Source organism: Scomber japonicus, chromosome 2, assembly GCF_027409825.1.
Source record: "Scomber japonicus isolate fScoJap1 chromosome 2, fScoJap1.pri, whole genome shotgun sequence".
Taxonomy (NCBI): Eukaryota; Metazoa; Chordata; class Actinopteri; order Scombriformes; family Scombridae; genus Scomber; species Scomber japonicus.
The window spans coordinates 20,733,001-20,758,571 of NC_070579.1; the positions used below are offsets into that span (position 1 = coordinate 20,733,001).

At 42.0% G+C, this 25,571-nt stretch overlaps 1 protein-coding gene across 1 annotated transcript; it reads right to left on the reverse strand.

The window, feature by feature from the left end:
- Positions 1 to 19: 19 nt before the first annotated feature.
- On the reverse strand, positions 20 to 24,559 carry fam184b (family with sequence similarity 184 member B). The gene is made up of 18 exons (XM_053334491.1): positions 24,290 to 24,559; positions 18,538 to 18,726; positions 14,964 to 15,626; positions 14,246 to 14,381; positions 13,675 to 13,826; positions 13,006 to 13,551; positions 11,723 to 11,830; positions 11,347 to 11,633; positions 10,486 to 10,627; positions 9,275 to 9,394; positions 8,828 to 8,960; positions 8,458 to 8,588; positions 7,952 to 8,067; positions 6,379 to 6,738; positions 5,963 to 6,077; positions 4,448 to 4,555; positions 1,411 to 1,808; positions 20 to 127 (listed from the first exon to the last, which is right to left on the reverse strand). Exons 1-18 carry the CDS (start codon positions 24,437 to 24,439, stop codon positions 55 to 57), a joined length of 3,927 nt encoding a protein of 1,308 aa, XP_053190466.1. The 5' UTR covers positions 24,440 to 24,559; the 3' UTR covers positions 20 to 54.
- Between the last annotated feature and the right edge of the window lie 1,012 nt (positions 24,560 to 25,571).

A 25,571-nucleotide genomic window follows, 5' to 3' on the forward strand; every position in this document is an offset into this window, starting at 1 on the left:
GATGTACTTGCAGCTGTTATGCGTGTGTATGTTTGTATGTTTGTGTGTTTGTGCTCAGAAGGAGAAGTATTTGGTGAACCACTCCTGTTTTAGCCCCTCTGTCCCCCTCTGCTCCACATACGGACCCCTGCAAAACACAAAAAGCCACAACAATTTAAAACTAATCACATTTGCATATATATTTATGTTATGCTCAGGTTCTGATTATTTCACAAAACCATGTTTTACGCCCAAGTTATTAAAGGTAGGCTGTGGAGGTTTTGACCACTAGCAGCACTAAGGAGCAATGTTTATATGCAAGGGTCCTCAGTTTGTTTGTAATGTACCCGCAGGTGACATAACACATGTTCCTGCTGCAGGTTTCACATTATTCCGTACACCAGATGTCGGTGCCAACAAATGCAGCATGTAGAAGTGGACATATGAGTTCAGTACAAAGGTTTGTTAACCCTCCTGTTGTCCTTGAGTCAAGGAAGGAAGGGAAGAAGAAGGAAAGGAGGGAGGAAGGAAGGAAGGAAGGAAGGAAGGAAGGAAGGGAGGGAGGAAGAAGGAAATGAGGGAGGAAGGAAGCGAGGGAGGGAGGGAGGGAGGAAGGAAGGAAGGAAGGAAGGAAGGAAGGAAGGAAGGAAGGAAGGAGGAAAGAAGGTAATGGGGAGGAAAGAAAAGGAGAAGGAAGGATGGAAGGAAAGAAAGAAGGAAGGAAGGAGGAAGGAAGGACAGAAGGAAGAAAAGAAAGGGGGATGGAGGAAGGAAAGAAGGAAGGGAGGAAAGAGAGGGGAAGGAAAGAAAGAAAGAAGGAGGAAGGAAGGACAGATGGAAGGAAGGGAGGAAAGAAGGAACAGTCAAACCAGACTGGGTCAATTTGACCCGGGAGGACGACAGGAAGGTTAATTGTTTATTTTCTAACCTAAACTGTATCGCCATTCAAATGGACTTCAGCACATCAGTAAATTAACATTATTTCGTTTGGTGCTGATTCTGAATGTTTTCATCTTAGTAGAAACTGCAGTGTGTTGCTGCTTCAAACTTTTACTGTCAGTACTTCAGTACCAATACAAGCAAAGCTCATAAGGTTAATAGCTACGTGGCTAACTGTTAATGAATTTCTGCACCCTTTGAAATAAGCTTTTAACCAGGCAGTAACGTGACTGATCTGGCAACAGTCAGTTTTCAGTCACCCATGAGGACCTCCACTGCTGAAAGCTACTGATTCAGTCACAGAAGTTTGAAATATTGGTATTTAAAAAGATCATATAGTATTCAAAAAAAAAATCTGCTTTGTATATTTGTGATATGAGGAAGATTTCAACATGTTACAGATAAACAGAAAGCTTTTTGGTGAGAAAAACTGAATGTAACCTCTGTGTGTTTATCCGAAAACTTCACAAGGCACCTTTTTGATATCCATACCTGATTGAATGGGCCTGCAGGTGTGCGTGTGGGTCCTGGCAGGAGGGTGACACGTAGCGAATGCCCGTCTGTGGCGAGGGACAGACGGGCAGGGGAGCGGTGGGTGCCGGGGTAGGGGGGATACAGGAGGTCCGGGATCTGGCAGAGCGAGGGACGGATGGGGAGGAATGTTGGCTGAGGGAGAGGGAGGTGTGCTTGTGTGGAAGAGAGGAGGTGGAGTAATGGGGGGAAGTCTGAGGTTGGGAGGTGGACTGGTGGGGGAGGGTTGAGGAGGAGTGCTGATGGACGGAAGAGGAGGAGGAAGACGATGATGAGGATCGGGGGAGGAAGATGCTCCTGTCGTAAGTACCGGCGCTGGAGATGCTGGTGACACGAGGAGGCGACTCCACCCGCTTCCTCTGTTAAAAGAACAAAATACATTTGAATTTTAAAACAGGTATGATTTATGTTTGTGTTTTGTACTTTTTTTTATTAAATGATGACATAAATCAAAATCAGACAGGGAAATTAGTCTTCATTTATATTAAGGCTGGCAGAAAATTGGTTTGTCCTCAGACTGACGTTAAGCACCATGTACGAAACACTGAGAATTCTTCTGGTGGTCTATAGTTTACTTGTCAACAAATTCCACAGAAAGGCCAAAACCACAAATGAATGACTGAAAGAATCCTCCTAACAAATATTGTCTCTGTAACAAAAGCTTGACCCTCAGAGCTCAACTGTTGTCAAAAAACTATTAAAAACACATCAGTGAGCCACACAGCTGACGTGTTCATTCATTACCATGAACACTGCAACTGAAGTTAATTTTCACATGATCCCACATACACCTCCAACTCCATAAATCATCTGTGAGATCATGAAATGTGTATTAATCAGCAGATGAAAGTAGTTCCCACTGAATGCACCATTTAATCTTGTTAAGTAAAAACTGCAGAGCCCAGATATTTTAGAAAATTAGCCAACCTTTAAAAAAAACCTGTTTACCTGTTTTTTGAGCATAAGCATCTATAGTAGGAACAGACAGGATGTGGAAGTCAGAAAGCACTGAGAAACTTATGTGATGTTTGTTTTGGACTTTTCATGTTTTCACTCACATTTTGTAACTACTGTATGGATATTATTATGTGGTATCGCAAGACATTACTGACAGGTTGCAGGTGATGGTGTACTGGGCGTTTGGTGCCATTTTGCCTTTGAGGACAATGCAATTTTCTGTGGAGTGACATTATTCTGCCTTTGCTACACAGAGTGCCAGTAAGGGATGGATTGAAAAGTCTGAACTCAAAGTGATGTTCTGCCAAAAATGTTTTCTAAGTGTTAAACACACAGTGTAATCCATTGCTTCCCAGAGAGCAGCAACTGTGGCTAGTTTTCAGTTTTCATAGAAATGAAAAAGTATAAAATCGTCCCAAGAAACTTCTCAAACCACTTCTGTAGTGTCAACGTTTCTGCTGTCCTTACATATGATAAGTTGAATATGCAGCAGAGGAAAGCACAACTTGAATAAAAATGTGGAAAACCTCTTCACACTGTCTCACTGACTGCTGGAATATTTATTAGTATCTCTGCAAGGTGTAAAGCTGTAAGAAGAATGAGCCAGATACAAGAACCACTCGTACGTACAGATTCGTTCTTAAACCATGCACACGAGTGACTTACGAGGATAATCACTTAATGAACACATAACACCTCCACACAGGTATCAAAACCAAACAACACTGTATGATACAATACAGCCAAGCACGATACGGTACTACAGAGTGATGTAACCTACTGTAGTTTATCAGCACAAAAGACACAGAGAGGTCGAGCTGTTGAACTGTTACCTTCATCTCCAACTTCTCGGCCAGGGGATACAATTCCTATCGGGGGTAACTACCTTGGCACGACACCGGCAGAAGAAGTATGAGGGTAACAGTTCAACAGCTCAACCTCTCTGTGTCTTGTGTGCTGATAAACTACAGTAGTACCGTCACTCTGTAGTACCGTACTGTGCTTGGCTGTATTGTATACATACAGTACTGTTTGGTCTTGATACCTGTGTGGAGGTGTTATGTGTTCATTAAGTGATTATCATATCTTGCTTATCTAGTATATGATGTCACAAGATATCGATGGCACACTGCCATTAGACAATTAGACAGTATATAACAGTCATGTTTTATTGCTTTGGAGGACTGCAGGTTGGTTGTGCGTGCCATGTAAATTTTGTTCGTACCTAGAGAAAATACGAGAAAATTGGTGAATGCGGCAAATCCTCGTAAATCACTCGTATGCATGGTTTAAGAACGAATCTGTGCGTACAAGTGGTTCTTGCATCTGGCCCAATGCTCTAAACAAGTGAGTGTTTGGAGCATACCGAACATACGAACGGCTAGAGAAGGTTACACTGCAAGAGTGGTTTGTGAAGTGTCTGTGAACATCTTGCTGCCTTTTATCTCTGAAGTCTTGTCACCATGATACCTGGCACACCGTAAACAGCATGTGTTTACATAGCATGCTTACATTTATCAGCCCAGAAGGTCTGTGATCACTTACCCCTGACTGACGCCAAAATTCATGTTGGCAAATGAATGCATACTGGATCATGTACTTATGTGCAGCCTCACATTATTGTTTAAAGCTGCAAAGAGGGTTTTATTTCTGAGATTGAAATCTTTCTCACTGTATCATGTAGCTAATTATATATATAGAAGTGTTTCACTGAGACAAATTAAGTTTAAGATCAACATCCAAAGTCAAACACACAGCTTAGTACAAGATTATATCATTCAAATGTTTTTTGTATTTTGTAGGAAACATTCCAAAACATTCTTCACACAAACCTGTATGAATACTGGTCAAATGTCATGCAATTAAAGTCACAGTACACAAAGAGGACGTCTTCATGACAGACTGGTGATCTGCTGAGTGGGCGAGTTTGTACATTTCACCGCCACACAGACTTTGACTTCGGCCCAGTGAGCCCTGCTGGCTGGAAGAAGCCTCGTTTTGATGAATACATTATGTGCATGAGCGGTAAAGACAAACTCACCCTCATGGTTGGCGTGACACTCCCGGGGCGGGACTTGCTGTCACGGAGCCTGAGGGTGCTGTTGTCCCCGGCAACAGGAGGGTGAAGCTGCAGCTGATGCCTCTCTTCCTGGAGGGAAGGAAGATGAGGAAGGACTTTCATTGGCCTTATTCACAGTTGGTGTTGTTGTCTGGCGGGTGTACTTGTTTGCTAGGCTGCCTCATGCCTCACAGATGGTAGACACAGCACTCTGGTAGAGGACACTTAAAAAAATTTAATTTTCTCATACGTGATTTATGAAGACGCTAATCCAATTTGGTTTGGTTTCAATGGTTAAAGTCATTACATTATTAAAAACCTGCCCTTTACCAAAGCCATTGTTAGATTACTGTACCTCTTGGTCACTGAACTGTTGATTAAACTGGCTACTTTAACAGGATTAAATATAATGACTGTTTGGCTCGTTTGGCTTTAAAGTCAATCAACAACAAAGCAATTAACTTTAAAACATCATGAGATAGTTCATTCTTGATACTTGAGACAGTAGAAAAAAATCTTAATTAAAGGTCCACTTACTATAATTATACAACTATTACTTTCAGCAACATCTCTTTGTAAGCATTTTTTTTCATTTTTCATGGAGTCACATGATCCAAGCATGGAGCATGATGACAACTGAGCCATCTCCATCTGCTTATGAAAACGGTGAGATGCAGTTGAAAGGTAAAGTATTACTCGCTGCCTTGAAAATATACTGCGCTTATAATATGAAATAAAAAATATACTGTATCTAACCTTGGACAGGAACAAATACTGGTGATACTGAATAGTTTTCATATTGTTAACAAATCTCATGAAAAGACCAAAACTAAAAATGTCTTGATACTGTGATGTGGCCCCAAACCCTGTGCTTCCTACTGAAATTTCAAAATAGTTGCAGCCTTTTAAGAAAACATTATTCAAACAGGAGTAAATGTTGCATTTGTTGAGGACTATTTTCAGCTGCGGATTTGGATCACTGAGTATTTATAGCAGCAGGACAGTGTTTGTGGGACTGACCCAAAATAAATTACAGTGCCCACATATATGGTAATGAAGAAACATGTTACCCAGAGCAACAGTGCAACAGTGTGGCTCTTTGATGTATTTTTAATAGTTTTTGGACAAAAATTGAGGTCAGCAGTACAGAAGAATAAGATACATCAGGCTTTAACTACACACACAACACTTGTTAGAAAAATCCATTCATTGTTGGTTTTGGTATTTTCATGAAAAATTGTTGATAATAAGAAAAAAACTAGACTGATCATCAGACTGCCCTAGAGTAAGATACTCTTCTGGAGTGAATATACAGTGATCAGAAGAGCAGTTTGTGGAAGTGATGTGTGTGTATGTGTTCTTGTCTTTCTGTCTTTGAGAGAACCAATTTCAGTAGCACACCAGCGTTGTGAGGACAATTCTGTGTTTTACGGTTAAAGTTAGAATTGGGTTTGTGTGCGTGTGTGTGTGTGTATGTGTGCGTGTGCCTGTGCTCACCACTAATCGTTTAATGAGCTGGTCTCTCTCCGTCAGTCTCTCCTGGAGTTTTCCCAACTGCAGATCATCACATCGAGGCTCCCTCCTCCTGCACCGTTCCTCTCGCTCACGCAGTCTGGAATTAAATCATATATACACACACACATACACACAGACACATACACACATGTACACACATACACATACACACAGACACAGACACACACACACACACACACATACACACAGACACATACACACGCACACACACACATACACAGACACACAGACACACACACACAGACACAGACACACATACACATACACACAGACACACACACACACACACACACCTTTTCTCTCATACCCGTCCTGCATGATATTCATTTTAAGTGTGTTAATAATTATGTGTTTCTGGGTGTCCCTCCTCTACTCACTCATTCTCCAGAGCCACGATGCGGGCCTGCAGGTGCGTCTGGGCGCTGCTATACTCAGAGACCAAACTCTGCATCTCCTTCTTGTGCTCCCTCCGGATCTCCTCCACCTCCTCTTTCCTCTTCTCTTCCTCCCGCTCCTTCTTCTTCTCCTCATCCTCCACCTCCTCTTCTTTCACATCCTCCTCTTTTTTGTCCTCCCAGTGTTTCTGTGACTCCTCCAGTTTCTCCATCTCCACCCTCAGTTTCTCCACTTCCTCCTTCAGACGTTGTGCTTCTTCTTCGAGTTGCGCATCTCGATTCTTGTGCAGTTCTACTGTCTCCTCCTCTTTCTCTTCAACTTTACGGATTTCTCGTACTGACCTGAGCAGGGGCAATAGATACAGCAAAGGGGTGGAAAGGAAAGGAATGGAAACAATGGCAGTGGGACGTTAAATATAATAACACATTCATGAAAAACTGCAAATTGAAATAGCTGATTTTTATCTGGTGTGTTGGAGAAAGACATGAGGTCCTAATTTATCCTGAATATTACTGGATATCAGTACACATACATTTCTACATATGAAAACATGCTCCATATTAATAGCTCAAAAATCACAAATTTACACAAGAGAAGTACAAATTTGCAAGATATTTTTAGTCATATTCAACAGAAAGACTAGACTGATTTTTGGCTACACATGCACAAGATTTTAACAGCTAAAAATGTGCAATTTGCTCAGTGGAATGTTTTCTTAAATCTTTTGAAAAATAAATAAAAAAGAAGTAAATAGGGATAAAAATGCAAACATGCATAACTTAAACAGAATTTCAATCATAGGCAGATTGATTTATGCAGTCTCTCAGGATATGGTATCATTTGTTCCTGTCTTAAAGGCTTGTGTTGGTAAATATGCTTATTTACTTAGTTAAATGATTGAGATGACTGATACCACTCTCATGTCTGTACAGTAAAAACTGTCAGGAGCTACAGCCATGAGATAGTTAGCTTAGCTTCAGAGTAGCTTACATAAAGACTGGAAGCAGCTGCTATGTCTCTTTTCAAAGTTGAAAAACCCACCAACGTCCCACCAATTAACACATCTCATCTGTTTAATCCACACAAAAGCCAAAGTATCAAAACAACAAGTTGTGGTTTTACAGGGGTTATAACGTTTTAATTAGTGAGCTTTATAAGTGCTGGTGAAAATACATTTTCTCATTTAAGTCTCTTTAAAAAGAAAAGCCACAAAATGGCAAACTTTTTTTGCCATAAAAGTTACTGCTTCAAATTCAGTGTGCAGATAGTTGTTAGTTTGATTAGTTGATAGAAAGAAGATTACTGTAATAGATTTACCATTTCATTTTTCAAGAAAAAAAGATAAATATTCATCATCATTCATTTTCAACTTCTAAAATGTGAGGATTTAATGCATGTCTTTATCATATAAAATAGTAAATGGAATTTCTAATGTTTTAATCATTATTTTACATTATCCTCTGACTTTTTATAGAAAAATAGATAAATCAGATAATCAAGAAAAAAATGGTTGTATTAATGATGATAAGCAAATAGGTATTTTTTCACACTTACTTTTCCTTTAATTGTTTTTTCAGTGTTGCATTCTCTCTCTGCAGCTCCAGCATGGCACAGCGACTCTCATCCAGCTGTCGCTCAAACACCTGATACTGGTTCTGCTGCTTCAGGTCCTTCACACACACACACAAAGGGATACATAGTCAAAATCTCCATGAACACCAAGATTCAGATATCTAAAATGGTCAGTGCTGCTATCAACACTGATGTACTGTATTGGCTTTATCTCTGAGTTATGGAGGATTTCATTCATGTGGGGAGTAGTAACATCAGTTATGAAATGGCTGTGATTTGACAGAGCGTGCACATACTGCACATATATAAATATAGGTATATGTTTGCTTGTGTGCGTCTGTCAAAGAGAGATTATGTAAGTGGAAGACAAGCTTTTACACACAGATAAAGAGAATGAGAGATTTATGTGTGAACATGTGTTTCTCTTTGTGCACACTCAATCAAACTGGGACTGAATATTCAGCACCGGTCTCCCCAATGTGTATCACCTGTTGCAAGGCCATCATTTGTGTGTGTGCTTGTAATTGAGCCTGCAGATCCTCTATCTGCTGCATATGTCTCTGGGTCATCTGTCTGCTCCACTCGGTGTGCTGCTGGGTCAACTCTGCACGCTGCTTATCTGATATCAAACAGAACCACATACAGAAAACAAAATCAATTTGGCCCACTGTTACAGGTACCCTTCTGCTGTTGCCATGGTGAAGTGTATCCATGGCAATAGGAACTTCACTGTTGAATTTATAATCTCAATGTGTGTATCGCTCTTGTGTGCACGTATCCTGCGTATACAGGGTGTTACTGTCTGGATTTGCTTGTGCTAATATTTATGTGTACTATGTGTGCACGTGTGTGTGTTACCTAGCTCCAGGTGGTGCATTGTCTGTAGTCTGTTCCTCTCAGACAGCAGATCTTCTTTTGCCTGTCGCTGTAACGTCTGCAGCTCTACGGCGTGACTGTGTCTCTCCTCAGCTAAAGACTGGCTTTGGGGCTCCTTCAACACATTAACACAGTTTTTACAGTGGCTGCATGCTTTTAGGTCACAGTACAAACCTGTTGTTACACTGCAGGTAAACTACTTAACTCAATATAATATACATTGTGTATTACATGGATAAATGCACACATGCACACTTAAAATAGCAGTATGTTGCCACTCTACTCCAAGCTCTGCAGCACTATCATCAAAACTGCTATATTATTCATCACAGAGAAAAACCTTTCAAAGAGTATACACATGATTTTTGTAAATGTTTGTGCATCGTGTGTGTGTGTGTGTGTGTATGTGTGTGTAGTGTGTGCATGTACCTGCAGCAGCTCCCTCAGCTTCTTGTTTATCTCCTTGGTCTCTTGAACCTCCTTCTTCAGCTTGTCAATTTCAGGGTTGCCGTGACAGTCGTCTCCCGATTCCGCCTTCTTTTCCTCCGCCTGCATTAGCAAGAAAATTGCGAGCAAAAGGACTTTAAGTCTCTGCGTGCCGTCAGAGTAATCCGGAGATGATGAATTTTCAGCAACCATTAAATTAATTAAATGGAGATGTTGCTTTTGTTTAAGAATTTGCAGACTCCAACGGTTTTCTTAGAATAAATGAATAAAACTCAGACTTCATTGTGCACTCAAAACAAGCTTACAGAACTAATTAAAAGTGTACTCCAGCGATTTAATGTTCCGCTCCCATTGGGGTCTAACAAGAAACAGATTTGAATGTTCAGCAGATCCTGACTTTTAGTCTCTAATATGGATCAAGGTCCAAGAACACTGGATCCTACAATTCCCAAAATGTAGCTCAATAGACTTTCATTAGTGTTTCATTAGAGTCTGCTGCCTCGTAAACACCCACGCCTTTCAATCGCCCACTCTGTACGTCAGGCTTTCAGTTACAAATATATATTTCTAAGCCTAAGCTGATATACCCAAGTGACATACCAGGGTTATTTTCTCAGACCTGGCAGAGCGTCTGCAGAGCCACAGAAGACATTATACAACTGTTTATTGATGTCTTGATATGTAAAATCACTTCAGGTGGAACGGACTCAACCTTATTACCCAAATGAAATCCATATTATGACTTGGATCGCAGCTAAAGGGAGAGAAATAACCTCTGATCCCCAACATGTTATTTTGTGAATGAATCAAACAGAAACAAAAACTAACACTAAACATAACCAATTAGTTAATAAATTGATTAGTCGATCTTTAAAGCAAAAATGCCAAATAATAGTTTAATTAGCTAAATGTGAGGATTCCCAGCTTTTCTCATTTCTAATTGTTCAATGAACGTAAAGTGAACATTTTGGGAATGTGAAGATTATGTGAGGACATCATTGAAATTATGATGGGTATATTTAGCTATTTTCTAACATTATTCATAAAAATTGAATACTCAGCAGATTAATTGAGAATGAAAGAAATTCAAGGAGAATATAAACGATGAAGTAAAAACTAATGTCAATTCTGATATCAGGTTGTAATTAGATCCTTGGAATAAAAAATGATAGCATTAAGTACTGAAAACTCACCTGCTTGTCTAGTTGACCCTGCAGCTCAGTTATCTGGGTCTGCAGCTCCTGCTCTCGGTTCTGCCATCTCTGCTCACTCTCAGCAACAGCTGCATTCATCTCTATCCTGAACTCTGCTCTGAGACGATCCTCACACTCTGCCCTGGAGGCACGCATCAGAACAAGCAGTAAGGTAGAGTTAACCCACATGTGAAATTACTATTTATTTCTTCTCACTACACTCCACTGTGAGATCATTTTTTAGTGCCATTTTCTTGTGAGACTATTTTTTTCTGGTTTAGCTCAGGTAGACAATTGCATTATGTTGTATGTCTACTCACTGTGCAGAGAGATGAAAACATTTTGCATGAGAGTACCTCTACATGTGAACTTTAGAATAATTAAACACACTGTATATAAATGTGTACAGTAATCATAGTCAGTATATGATGATAAGGATGCCGCTAGAGATGTAGAATCACTAAATGAGACCAGACAGATTAATTGGTCATTAGAAAAACCATTAAGGTAAATGTTTGCTTGAATAGTGATATTGATTTAATTTCATCATTGATGTACTAACACAGTTTAAAGGTTTATGCATCATAATCATTGTTGCAGCTGATTTTGTGTCATGTTTTGCTCTGTTAAAACAAGTTTCATGACAATAAAGACATTTAAACCATCATCTAATTGACTTGATAAAAAAAAGAAGAGGATTTTATGAATACTGTAGACACTGTTGGTTTTGAGCCACTAAGCTCCTGAACTTTGATCTTTCCAGTGCTCCTTTAAGAGGAAGACATGAAGAGATTACAAGAAGAATCAGATTTTGTAATGGGAGCCTGAGGAGTTCTGGCAGGTTTGTGTTTGTTCTGCTACCTGATCTGGTCCTCGTTGTGCCGCTGGCTCTGCTCTAGAAGGTTTCTCTCTGTGTTCAGTCGGCTCTGTTCCAGGACTTTCTCCTCCAGCCGGTGTTTGTCAGCCCTCAGAGACGTTATCTCTCTCTGCTGCCGGTCCCGCTGCCTCTCTGCCTCCTCCTGTATCCGAGCCAGTCGACTCCGAGTCTGATGCAGTTCCTCCTCCAGGTGAGAGGTTGAGGTTGCAGCTTCAGGAGGGGACTTTTCTTTCTTTTCTTGTTGATGGATTACTGACTTCAACCGACAGATCTGAGAACACAGAAACCTTTTTGTTATCAGAAACAGGAAAAACTTTGTCAGTATCAATGAATTATGAATACTGTACATTGTCCCCTCACATCACTGCTGGCATCTTTCAGTTTCATCTCAAGTTCCTCCCTTTCCTTCTCCAGCCCGCTGCGTAGCTCCTCTCCTCCTCTCCTCTCCTCCTCCAGACGCGCACACACCTTTCAAGAATGTTCATAATCAACAAAACAACTGTTACATTAACATTTCTTCTTTTTTAGGGATTAACCCAACCACACTCTCATCATCTTATTACTAAAGCCTAATTAATAATTAGTCACGATGAAGGGCACATTAACACGAGGCTCAAAGGCCAAGTAATTATGTGATAAAATCTTTTAATATCTCTACATTTACACACCAAGTGCAGAAAATATTCATTAAACATGCTCTTTTAGACCAGTAGTTCCAAATCTTGGAGTGGAAACCCCCCAAAGTGATTGCAAGATATAATTTGATATAATCATGATGTGATTATCAGGGCAGGAGGGCAGTTAAAAACATTTATACTAAGAATGTTTATTTTTTTTTGCCATTTCTTCTGATCTTTGCTTTTTTCTTATAAATTATATAATAATTTCACCTCCTCCTCAGGCTTGACCAAACAGTCAGTATGGTCATAACCTTTAGGAGTCATGCAGCCGCTGACAAGGAGTCACAATTAGGACAGACTAAAGGGATGATGACTGTTGAGACCTGAACTGCATATAAAAGCGTCCAACTCAGTCAAGTGTGTCGACACGCGCTAATGTAACCTGTGTTTCCTCTGATAATCTAGTTTCTTGTGTTCGTGTAAACATCTGTGGATCCAAAAGTGGGTGTTGAATGTTTCTTTTAATGTAATTCTACATTTACCATGCATTTTATTACAATTTCACCTCATTAAATTGTGGTGACTTTTATATTGATTGTGTTTTATGTTATTTTTTCAAATATACTTAAACAAGAGAAGTAAAAATAGTGACTGACTTGAACTCAGATTTTCAAAAGTATCACTGAAACTTTCCAGTTTCAACAGATTAGTGTGAAACAACCTTTTAGTGTTAAACTCTGAATCATTCTGTACAAATATCCATACAAGAAGATAAACACGTTTTTGATTGGAGGGGGACATTACTATGCAGTAACACCTCTGCTAATGATAATGCATAGTTGTCATGGTAACGTAATATGTTCAGCTTGGTGGTAAAGAGGGGCTCCACAAAGAAATTCTTATGAAGGGGTGCCATGGTCTATGAAACACTTGTGATGTGTGAGCAGTAATTTACTGATAAAATCATTATTTTTAGAAATCATTACTAGTTAAATGAACTCGTAAACAGACAGCCGTGCTGACCTCTTGGTTGGTCTTCTTCTCTGAGCTCAGAGCTTCTTGGACGCTGTGCAGTTCAGCTGCGTGTCTCCTCATAACCTCCTCTATAGCCTTCCGTACCTGCTCCTTCAGCCGCTTCCTGTCCTCCTCAGCCTTTTCCACCAACCTCTTCTTCTCCTCTTCCAGCTTCTGCTGCACACCAACCCTCTCTGCCTCCACCTGCTCTATGTTCTTGTCCAGCTGGGAGAGAACACGAACCCTCTCCACCTCCAACTCCTTGCGTTGCCTGTCCAACTCTTCTTCCTTTTCCTTCCTCAGACGTTCTTTGACATCCTCAATTTCTTTGCGCTGCGCTTCCCTCTCCTCATCTCTCTCTCTGCGGACTCGGTTTCTGTCCTTCTCCATGTGATCCTTCTCCTGCTCTCTTTCCTTCCTCAAAGTTTCCCTCTCTTTTTCTATCTCCCTCTGCAGTTTCTCCCTCTCGTCGTCTGCATGTTTTTGGATGCGACGCAGCTCCTCTGTCTGAGCTCGCACCATCTCAGAACGCAAACAGGATAGGGCCTCAGCATGCTATAAACATAAACACACATATAGTATAGTACAATGCATATATGTTTGCATTATTGCATTTGTGTATGCATAGATAAAAAGATTGTTTGTGAGTACTCGTGCACGTGTTTGCTTGTGTGTTACCTGGCGAATCTGCCGGGCATGGTCATTGTTTCTGCCGCTGCTCTGTAGCTCCAGCTCTCTGTTCCTGCTCTGCAGACGGCTCACATGGCTCCTTAGTTCCTCCACCTCAGCACACACACACACCTCGCAGCCACCACGATTCAGCAGCTCTTCTGACACACACACATACACACACAGAATAAACACCAACAAACACCACACACACACATACAGTGCATGCACGAGTGTATTGATTGATTATGCATAACAAGCAGAATGAACTTATAGCGGACCAATGCTAAATGAGGAAGGGCCTGGCACAAAAATCGTTATCATGCAATAAATAAAATTCAGGACATTTTTGCTGACTGGGTATGATGACACTTTGATGAAACTGTTTGCCGTTGTGGCGGATGAATAATGCACATTTGTTGCATTTTCTGTATATATTATAATGGCATGAGGCAAAAACTTAATTAACAGTGAATGAATAATGGAAATTCACTGAGCTCAACTGGGTTTAACTGATCCGCAGCAGACAGGTGAGAAGACAGGTGGACAGGCAGACACAGACGGGGGACTGAGTGACTACCTGCTCTGCTCTGCAGCTCATCCTCCTGCAGCAGCAGCCTCTCCTTGGCGACCGCTAGCTCCTCCTCCGCCCGTTTAGCCACGCCCTCGGCCTCGGACACACGCCTCCGATCCAGTTCCAGCTCTTCCTCCAGGTCCTGGAGGAAGGCGTGAAGGCCGGGAGGGAGTTTGGCGCGAGGGCACGTAAGGAGGGCAGCGCAGAGGAGTACAGAGGAGAGAAAGAGAAGAGAAGCCAACAGCACATTTGACACAGATAAGAAGGAAAGAGAGGGAAATACAAGTCAGAGAGAAAGAGAGGATAGGAAAAAAATGGAGAATGAAATGTGGTGACTCAGGGAGCTTTCTAACCCAGCTGCAAGCTTTTAATGGTCTGCTGTGAGGGCGTATGTCAGCTCTATGCTCTATGCCAGCTCTCGTAGGGCTTCTTAATGCTCATGCGTGAGATGGTAATGGTGGTGGTGCAGCGAATCTATCCTGCTCAAACTACTCATTAGCAGATAGTTGGCAGTGGGAATAGCACTCAGGGAAGGCAGCCTGTGGTTAGACAAGCAAAATCCCCCCTCTCTCTCTGTGTTTCCACTTCCACCTCGCTCCCTACTTTCCCATCCAAACGATCATTAGCTGCGTACATCAGAGACAGGAAGCTGCAACATTTCAATTTCCTCTCACCTCCCTCCTCACAGCACTAGGTGTAGTATTAGTGTGAGATTTTGTGTTACCTGTATTCGCTCTTGCAGTTTGACTGTGTTTCTCTTGCTCTCTGCAAGTCTCTCCAGGTGACTTTCCACCTCTGCCTCTGCTCTCTTCACTCTTTCTCTTAGAGCGCTGTGCATCCCTTTCTTCTCCTCTTCCTCCCTCTCTTCCCACCTTTGCCTCTCCTCTCTCCATTCTGCCTCCATCTTCTTCCTCATTTCCTCTTTCTCCTCGTTAAGATAGTTTGTCTTTTGCTCCCATTGCTCCCGTTCCTCTTTCACCGCTCGCCTCTTCTCCTCCTCCACTCGGTCCTTCTCCTCCTTCAGTGCGTTCACCTCCTCTAAGAGTCCTTTCACTCTTTCTGAGTCCTCCTGCTCTTCTGTTTGTCTGTCCTCCTCTTCTTTCTTTTTCTCCTCATCTTCTCTCTGCTTTTGCTCCCTTTCTTCATCAGCTGCCATTTGTAGCTCCTTGCATTTGGCATCCAGCTCTTGGATCTGCTCTCCAGCCTTCTCCAGTTCTTTGCTCAACTGCAGGCTCTCCTCCTGGGCTGCACTGATCTGGGATTTGGCCTCCTGTAGCTCCTCTTCTGCAGCCTGGAGCCTCTCCTCAAACCCTTTTCTCAGCTCAGCCTCAGTCTCTCGCTCCCTCTCCTCCGCATGGATGCGGAAACACTCAAAGTCTGCCTGTACCTGGAGGCACAGAGGAGAACATGTTACACACTGCACTTGTGACTGTGCATACATCATTAGTTTTCTTTGATTCAAAGACATTTTATTCTCTCGTCAACTTTCCGGAAACCTTTCAAGAGACTTCAGTTCAAGCTGAGGTGACAACATAGCACAGTTCATGAAGAATTATGCTATTAATATGCAGCACCATCGCATCTCAAAGGTGTTAGGTTAAGATGGGTGTAAACACTATAACATTTGAAAAAGGGAAGATTGTATCTAAAAAAGGCCAATTAGCAAGAATGTTGTGACATTTAAATAATACTCACTATGTGGCAAAACATCATTACCAGCCTGCACAGGTTGGAGCCATTTTCTAAATTCTAACCCTCTAATTCTTTTTTCATCCTTTCATAAACGTGAGAGGGGTTCATATGGTACTTATAATACTTACTATGTGTGAGATGTACTGCAAATAATGGACAAAGAGGAGATATTTCTTCTAACAAGTCTATTATGTTCTCTATATGTGGGCATCTCTAAATGTAATGTTTTGCTTATGCTAAAGGTTACCATGCAAGGCAGCTGGACTTGCAAGATCACAAAATCACAAGATCCAACGAGAATCCATCTTTTTTTAATTTCAAATTATGTGTTTGTGTCTAAACCACAAAGACCGATCAGTGTCGTGAATCTAGCTGTCTTGGGACCTCCTGTGTTTTTTTTACTTCTCCAGTGCTTTCAACACTATCCAGCCAGCAATGCTCAGGGTGAAGATGGAAGGTGTGGGAGTGGACCAACACCTGGCTGCATGGACAACAGACTATCTCACCAACAGACCACAGTATGTGAGGCTCCATCACTGTGTGTTTGACGTGGTGCTCTACAGCACAGGTGCCCCTCAGGGTACGGTGCTCTCTCCCTTCCTTTTCATCCTTTACACCTCAGATTTTACACACAACAGCACACACTACCACATCCAGAAGTTCTCCGATGACACAGCCATTGTTGGATGTGTTTTTGAGGGGAACAAACTGGAATACAGAGAGGTCATCAGGGGCTTTGTCAGCTGGTGTGAGCTCAATCAACTTCAGCTGAACGCCAACAAGACTAAGGAGATGATGATCGACTTCAAGAAAAAAACATCCCACTTCATACCGGTGAACATCCAGGGCTTGGACATTGAGGTAGTTCCTGGATGTTCATCTTAACATCAAACTGGAATGAACTGACAACACCCACGTTCTATACAAGAAGGGCCAGAGTCGCCTCCACTTGCTGAGGAGACTGAGGTCCTTCAAAGTGTGCAGGACTTTTTATGACTCTGTGGTTGCTTCGGCCATCTTTTACACTGTGGTCTGCTGGAGAGGGGGCAGCATGGACAGGGACAGGAAGAGACTCAACAAACTGATCAGGAGAGCAAGCTCTGTTCTGGACTGTTCGCTGGACTCCATAGAGGAGGTGGGTGAGAGGAGGACATGGATCATGGACAACACCTCTCACGCCCTGCATGACACCGTGGGGTCCCTGAGTAGCTAGTTTCTTTTCTCAATTACCACCACTACTCATATATTTATATTTATATCTGTATTTATATTTTTCACATCCCAAACTGTTTATCATGTGCAATATTATTTATATTCGGGTCACTTTACTTTTAGTACTTGTTTTACATTTAATACTTGTTTAGCTCGTTTAGCACTTGTTTGTTTATTGTATATGTTTAAGGGTTTCTGTTTGTTGTGGATGCCCATTTTTTTCATTTTCCATTACACATCTTTTTGCTTCTGTTTTCTGCTGTAACAAGTGAATTTCCCCATTGTGGGATAAATAAAGTAATCTAATCTAATCTAATCTAGTCTTGCAAAGTAAAACAGTGATTGACAGAAGGTTCCTCCTATCACCTGCCAAGTATTTTCTAAAAAGTGTCTGCCCTTCTCAAAACAATTTCCAAGGACGACTTTCAGATGGTTCTGTGTAACAAACCATCTGGTGCATCGGGTTGATATCATAGTAACTTACTCTAAAAAAAAAATAGTACATACAGTTTAATATTCCTTCTCACTGGCTGATGGGGTGATGGTTTAACTAATAACCACTGCTGTGTTTGAGGTGTGCTGATTTTTTTGGCCAGAGTAGACTAGACTAATTTCATTTTTATGATGTTTATGTTTATGCAATGATACTGTTCTCATAGTATTTTCATCAGTGCCAGTATGGCACTAGTCCATTTTTAATGTATTCCTCCAACTGTATTCATCTAGTTCTAGCTCTTTCTCCACATTGTGCTGCACTGCAGTAGGATTGTACTTGCACTTCTGGATGCCTATTTAACCACATTTACAGCATGTGTGTCTGTACCCAGTCTCACAAAAACAGAGCCTACAGCTCTGTTAGTTCTATAACAATAGTTCTGTACAGCACTTGTTTAGGGCTATTCAAGTAGAGATGTGTTATGTGGCCAGAATTTACACTCAAGGTAACATGCTCTGGAGTAGGTACCAAACAACAAGCAAACAGGGAAAACACAGTGCAGACGACAAATAAACCAGACAGATGAGCATGGTCAAACACTGTGAAAATGTACATCTCTTTGGTGGCAACTCTTTCCCAAAGAGCTCATAAGAAAGTCATGTGTGTATGTATGATTCATGTTGATGTTTTACTGTGGTGCACAGCGTATAAATTACACATGAAGGTTGGGTAAAGTAACAGGCAATCTGAACTGGGCTGACAATTGTTGGCCACATTAGTGGCAGGTTTGATTTGTTGGTGGAGTTTACACATTAAATTACAGCAATGCAACATGCCCTTGAATGAGGTCGGCTCATCATATGTTCAGGAAGGTGAGTGCTTGTACATACACACACACACACACACACACACACACACACACACACACACACACACAGGGACTCACACATGCACACACCTGGGCTCCAACTCTCTGCTGTTCATCAAGAGACTCCTGCAGCTCCAGGAGGCGTGTCCTCAGCACTGACCCGTCTCCTTCATGACACGTCTCCATAAGGATGTGGTGCAGCTCCTCGTGATGGGCGTGGCTCAAGGCCTGCAGTGACGCCTCCTGCTCCTCATTCTTCATGTTCAGAGAGTAAATCACCTGGAGAGTGTCAGTGACAGAGAGGAAAAGACTTAAAACGATGTACATTTATGCTGTAAAGTGTTCTGTTTGAACAACGTCATTCATTTCCTTTGAACACATCATACTGACATGCCTACTATAGTCTTGTTCATCACTGTATTTTTTATTCTTGTTGGGCCTGCCATGCCTCAAGTGGACATAATTTTATGCAGTAGCTGAAAATTTGGGTTTAGTGTTTTGTGTCCCTGAGGTCGAGTTATCCAGGCAAAAGTGCTTCCATTAACCATTTTCTTTCCTTGTGGAACTATCCGCAGAATAATTTTAAGCTGAAACAGCTAATATGTACTGCTGATATTGAAGGATTTTATTGCAGACTGAATAACAGATTTTCTCTCTCATGGTAAAGAATAAAATAGATTTGACCTATAAGGTTTTGTATTTGCACTGGGCAACTGTAAGCACATAGCATGAATCTGTTCTCTCTTATGTGACTGGAACAAGATTTGTAATCGTTTTACTCTCATTTTTTAATGTGACTGACTGATTTATAATATAGCCAGTAGCCAGTTTTTCTCATCATCTCTCCACTCTATGTGCTTCCTCTTTATTTATTTAACTTGCTGTAGGTACAAACAACAGCAGGAAAGCTGACACCAGTACTAGTCCACAAACACAGACACTATGGAGCCAATATTTTCATCTGGCAGCTTCATGACGACAAATATTAAACTAACACTGACTGATTGGGAAACACAATAATCCCCAAACACAAATAATCGAGGTTAAACAGCAACATTGTCAAACTGTGTGCATCTACAGTAACCAAATACCTGTGAGCCCTCATAGTTCAGGCTTTGCAGTTTCCTGCAGTGACTCTTTTGCCTGCCAGCATGTGGGGTCTCTCACCCCCTCTTCCACATATAGACTGTGACTAACACATGAAATATGGCCTGTTTCGACCCACTATTCACTTTACCCTCTATTCAATGTCTACAGTGTCATCATCTGCTCCTACTGACCCTGACGTCTCACTTACCCACTCGCAGAGGTGTGTGTGTATTTGTGTGTGTGCACGCGCATGAGTGTATCCAGGGGACACATGGGCTCATATTTTACCCAGACGCCTCTCTGTCTGCAGTACACAGCTGGCACAGCACTACCGGACATTCCCTCTGTGTTTGTGTGCGCGCAAATGTCACCACCTCGCTCTAGCACACACACATCAGTGTCCTCAAAGCGTTCAATAAATGATATATTCCTTATAATCAATCTCCGGATGTCAGTGATGAATGTGACATCTCCCCACCCTTCCTGTCAGTCAAACACTTGTAAAATAAGTCACGCGGACTATCTGATCACGTCATAGTGCATGAACTTTGGCTCATGAACTATGATTTGTGACTAAGAGGAATGAGGGGGACTTAGAATCGAGGACAGACTCTGAGGGGAGTGTGTGTGCATGCTGTTCTTGGCTGACAGTTTGAAACTGAGAGCGATGACGAAAGAAGGAAAATATAGCAGTAGCAAAACTTGTTAGTGAGCTAAACCAGTGGTTTTTCCTAACCTCAGGGTCAGGGCCCCTTATTGCTTCAGAATATACAATAACTGGCCAAAATTATTTGCGCACTTGAACATTACATCCATGTAAATTAGTGGATATCTTATTCTAACACTACAGCATTAATATTAATATTAATGCTTTAACGTCCTCCACTCCCACTTCCACTTCTAGGAAAGCTCTCCATGATTTTGGAAACATGGCAGCAGCTCTTTTACCATTCAGCATTCATAAGAACAATAACAAGGATGGGTGATAAGACCTGGCTCCAAGGTGTTTAAAGGGGTTGAGGTCAGTGCAGGCCAGTCAAGTTCCTCTAAACCAAACTCTGGAAGCCATATCTTCATAGACCTGGTTTTATGCACAAGGACATTGTTGTTTTGATTAACAATCTGATGAAACAAGCTGCAGACCAAAAGAATATGTATGTAGAATATGTAGAATATGTGCTTTGGCAATATAGTTTAAATGACCTACAAGATAGAAATAAAAGGAAAAACATCTGTTATGTGTGATATAAATAATAAGATCATAAACATAGAAAGAATGCCACTATTATTATCACTGTTACTATTGTTGTTGCTGTGCTTCTCTATGTCTCTCACTCCACTCTTTGTCTTCTTTATCTCTCAACCCGACCAGTCAAGGCAGATGGCAGCTGAACTAGAGCCTGGTTCTGCTTGAGGTTTTCTCCAATTAAAGAGCACTTTTTTGCCACTGTTACTAATTGCTTGCTGATGGGAAATGTTGGGTCTCTATAAATTAAAGACTTTGGTCTCGACCACTCTGTGCCGTGAAATAATCTCTGTTGTGATTTGGTGTTACATAAATAAAATTGACTTCACTTTACTTGAAAGGTGACTAATGTTAACACACTTCTGTTAGATATTGCTAAGTAACTGACTCTTCTCTACTTGTACTATTGTTGCACTTAAATTTAGCATTTCCTATTATTTTCACCACTCTCCCATCAGGCAGGCTCAGGGTCCAGCATGCAAGAACAAACAGACTGTGAAGCATCTTTTTACCAAGAGCTGTTGACAAATTGTTGACCCCCCTACCCCGAACCCCTGAACATCCCTACATACTCTCACTCTCTCTCACACACACACACACACACACACACACACACATAGTGGGACTACGCACAATATATCTGCACTACTGTTCAATATTTATTTATTTATCTATATATATTTTATATATTTATTTTCATGTATGCTGCTAAGATGGGAATGCTTAACAAAGTTGTATCTTATGTGTAATGACAATTAAGTGATTTATCTAAGCTTCCAATTTGCAGCATTTGATTCAACGTTTAAGATTAGACATGAATGATTTTGATGATTTTTTTAATCAATTACAACTGGAAAAATGTATTAGTCATCACAACGAAAGCCTCAAATTTAAAGCACATCTTCAGATTTGTGAAACCTTCGAAATCCAGTACAATAAAGGATGTCGGGATTAAAGGTTTGATTCAGCTTTTTAGTTGTAAATTCCTCAGATGCCTGGCATGCCAGCTTGGTCAGAGAGTGGCGAGAGCCTCTTGCTACTGTAAATCCTGTCTCAAGATCCCCATATTGATCCTGCTACTCGATAATGTTATTCATGTGGCCTCACAAGCCAGTGCCCGTGCTTACTGACAATAACATAGCCAGCAAAGCATGAAATTAATATTCTGTCTACAGTGTAAAGAAGAGGCGAGTCAAGGCTGTTGAAACAGGAGTGAGATGTAGAGTGAATAGTTGGTGCACTGGAGAGAGATTAGGCAAAGAGACAAGCAAGCATGCACACACTTTCTCTTTCTCTTACATCAGCCCAGTCCCCCCACCCCTCCCACACACACACACACACACACACCTCCACTCATATCAAAGAGGGTAGCGGGTGTGCTGGATTACAAAGCAGGGAACATTGTGACAGTGTAAGCTAGACAACTACAGGAAATCGCATAGACAGAATTAGAGCTGCCAATCAAAAGTGTGGGTGTAAATACACACACGCACACATTCTACTGTTGATCTCTGTGAGTCAAATAAAGACACTGCTCCTCTCTCTGCGTTGCTGTGGGTGTGTGCATGTCTGTTCACGCGCAAGCTTATATGAACATTCACAACAGCTGGCCCAGACATGGTCAGCTCCTGCTTTCCTCCCATTGGCTTGTTCCCGCCATGTAAACACACTCCGATGTGCTACTGGTTTATCTTTAGCAGCACCCATTCAACCAGGGCAGACCACTCTTACTGGCAAAAAAAGAGAGGGAGACGGTGAGGATGAAGAGGGAGGGGGAGGGGATGCTTGTAAGTGTAGCATACTGTATGGTACATACTGTGTGGATGGGTGAGTGGAGGAGTGAGGGACAGGCAGACGTGAGGAGATGTGTTAAGTATAAGTGCGTGTGTGTGTGTATGTGTGTGTGTGTGTGTGTGTGTGTGTGTGTGCCTCAGTGTTCATGCACACAGAGTAGAGGTTATTAAATATATAAGGTTACCACCGCTGACCCATTTCCCACTTCCTCTCCACTCTACACCCTGCTCCAAAATACTCAAATAAACCATGTGTCACATGCCCAGCATCCCAAAGCTCAGAGAAAACGCTTACACCAAATATGGGATTTGATGATTCTTATATTTCATCAGCGCTCTGGGTCTCGTATTTGTTTACTGCGGCCATCAGAGAGCTAAAGCAGGGCTGGCAGGGCCTGCATAAAGTTTCAAGAGAAGAGAAGTTCAGGCTCCTGAGGAAGAATATTAGGATGGAAGGAGTGGTGGGGCATGAGAAGTAGAAAGACTAGGATGGCAAATATCCCTAACGTGCACAGACACAATTGCTGACCCTTCATCTGTGACATCTCTGTTTGCGTGTGTGTGTGTGCGTGTGTGTGTGTGTGTGAGAGAGAGAGAGAGAGAGAAAGAGAGAGGAAGCTTTTGGAACAACACACACACACAAATACAAATCCTGTATTGCACTACACACACACACACACACACACCTACAGGCTGCACAGAGGTGAGGCCATGAGGGAGGATGGGAACTGCACAGTCATCAGTAATTGTCATAGCTCAACAAGCGATGGGTCATGCCCTGCCTCTGTAAGCATTACTGTGAAGCAGAGGAGAGGGAGAATCCCCATATAGCTGTGCTTACTGTATGAAAAGCCAGAGCGGATACAGCTATACTGCCGCTGCAGCTGTCAAGCATCCTTGCCTGCACACTAATAAGTGCATGCACAGAGGCTCACAGTATGAGCTGTTTGTGCTAATGAAGAAATAACAATAATTATGGAACATTACCACTGATTAAATATCTTTTAAATTACAGATGCAACACATTTGCTGCTTACAACTTTTTAAAGATGGGGGTTGGAGCTCATATCGATTTCATATAAATATAAATGATTACCTTTGTGTTTTAACAAAGAAACATCACTGTGCTGATTAAGCATTTGCTTTACTTTACTGCAATGTGGTTAAAAATGTGATGCAATGTAGATTATGTTAATTTTGACATTTAACACTGACAAAACTATAAATCAATTAATAGCAAATATGAATCATAATTGCATCACTATTGCTACCCTAATAGGTTTAGCTCTGAAATTGCTGAAGATCTGCCTCCTACATCTACCTAAAGCTCTCAGTGATGTCTGATTACTGTCAGTCACGAAGACGAATATACCCTGATTCAAGTTTTTCTATCATTATCCCAAGAGATCAGATGGCTGGTAACACAATGATCATCTATAATATTGTCAAAGCGCGTATATTGTGACTTCATGGTGTCTATTTCATGTGTATTGTATATGCGCCTCTTATGTCCTGCACATCAATTTAATCTTTCTGTTAAGCATTTACATTTGTGTCCTGTTTGTTTGCCTCTATCGCAGGATAATTACAGGTCGCCTTCACACCATGTAATGATGTTTCAGTGGCGGTGAGGCAGACGTCAGATCATCCTGACAGATCCAGTGACAGCGCGTCCCGGCGGCGTGCCTCTCCCGGTGTCAGCGGCAGGTCTTACCTTGGTGAGCTGTGCGATCTTTTTGCACATCTTGCTGTGCATCTGGTAGTCGTACAGCTCCTGTTCGATGTTAGGGAACTCTGCCGCAGTCCCGTTAACGGCGGAGCCCGGCCCGGGGGGCTGTGCAGCCTTACCGGCGCCTGAAGCCATAATGAAACCCCCCAAGGGAACTTCCCAGACCGGAGGATAGTCAGAAATGATCCTGCCGCCGCTCAAACGCAAATTCCCATCGAAATCGTGTCAACTTTTTATTCGTGCATCTCATTCCGTTGTCGGTAGACCCCCTCCCGTAAACAGCAGCTCGAGCGATTCGGTGGAAAACATTTAGTAGTGGATCGGCGGGGCTCTCCTCGTGCGTTCCGGTTACTGCCCCCCTCTCCCGCTGTCCGCCCGGTGATCGCGGAGGTCACACGCTGGAAGTCCATCGGGGACGCGCTCGCGCCAAACGAGACTCTCCTGCTGCCAACAGATTTGTTTTCTTACTCCGTGCGCTCGAGGATGAAGGCGATCAGTCCAACCACCTGTCTCGCGGCAGGGGCGGAGAGGGGCGCATGTATCCTACGGAGCATTACCGGAGACGGCTAGAGAAGCGCACTGCTGCAGTGCTGCCCCGCCCCTACCGGTGCTGCTGTATCAGTGCCGATCTCCGAGTGAGGGGAAGGAGGGGGGGTCCCAAGGGTCCAGTCGTGTTATTTTACTCCATCAGATACCGTAAACACAACACTACTGAAAGCAATTTCAATGGTGCTAGTGTGGGCCTTAGGATAAACAGCTACATAGACTATTATACGTTTTTAGCCTAAAGAGGGTCTCAAAATTAATATCTGTTCAAGTGAAACTGTACATTTTATGCATATCACTTATTTTTATACTGTGGATTTTTAAAATGCACAAGAACACAGTCATAGGCTACACATGTGGGTACCACTGTCTGAAATTGCTTTCCTAGCCTTAAAGGGGTACCTAGTTATTTGGTATTGCAGTGCTGTAACACTGGGGGACTTGGGGATAGACAATTTAAAAGAAAGAGAAAAAACATTAAATTCACAGAGACTGAGATTTCCTGACTTCTAGCTCCCCCCCAAAAATAATACTACATCCTACATTTCCTTTACCTAACAAGCCAGCTGGATTTCCCAGATCATCACAAGATCACTTGAAAAGATTTCAAGTTTTGCACCAGTGATTGGACCAATCACCATCACAAATCCAGCTGTCTTGCAAGGTGAGAAGGTGATAGACAGTTATAGACAGATAGTACATCCAATCACCTGCCAAGTAT

Bases quoted from the DNA above. Each gene is read 5' to 3' on its own strand.
- fam184b (XM_053334491.1), bottom strand. From the start codon at position 24,439: ATGGCTTCAGGCGCCGGTAAGGCTGCACAGCCCCCCGGGCCGGGCTCC. The intron at 18,727-24,289 runs GTAAGACCTGCC...GACACTCTCCAG, and splicing joins AGATCGCACAGCTCACCAAG to GTGATTTACTCTCTGAACAT. The intron at 8,961-9,274 runs GTACATGCACAC...AATGTGTTGAAG, and splicing joins AGCTGAGGGAGCTGCTGCAG to GAGCCCCAAAGCCAGTCTTT.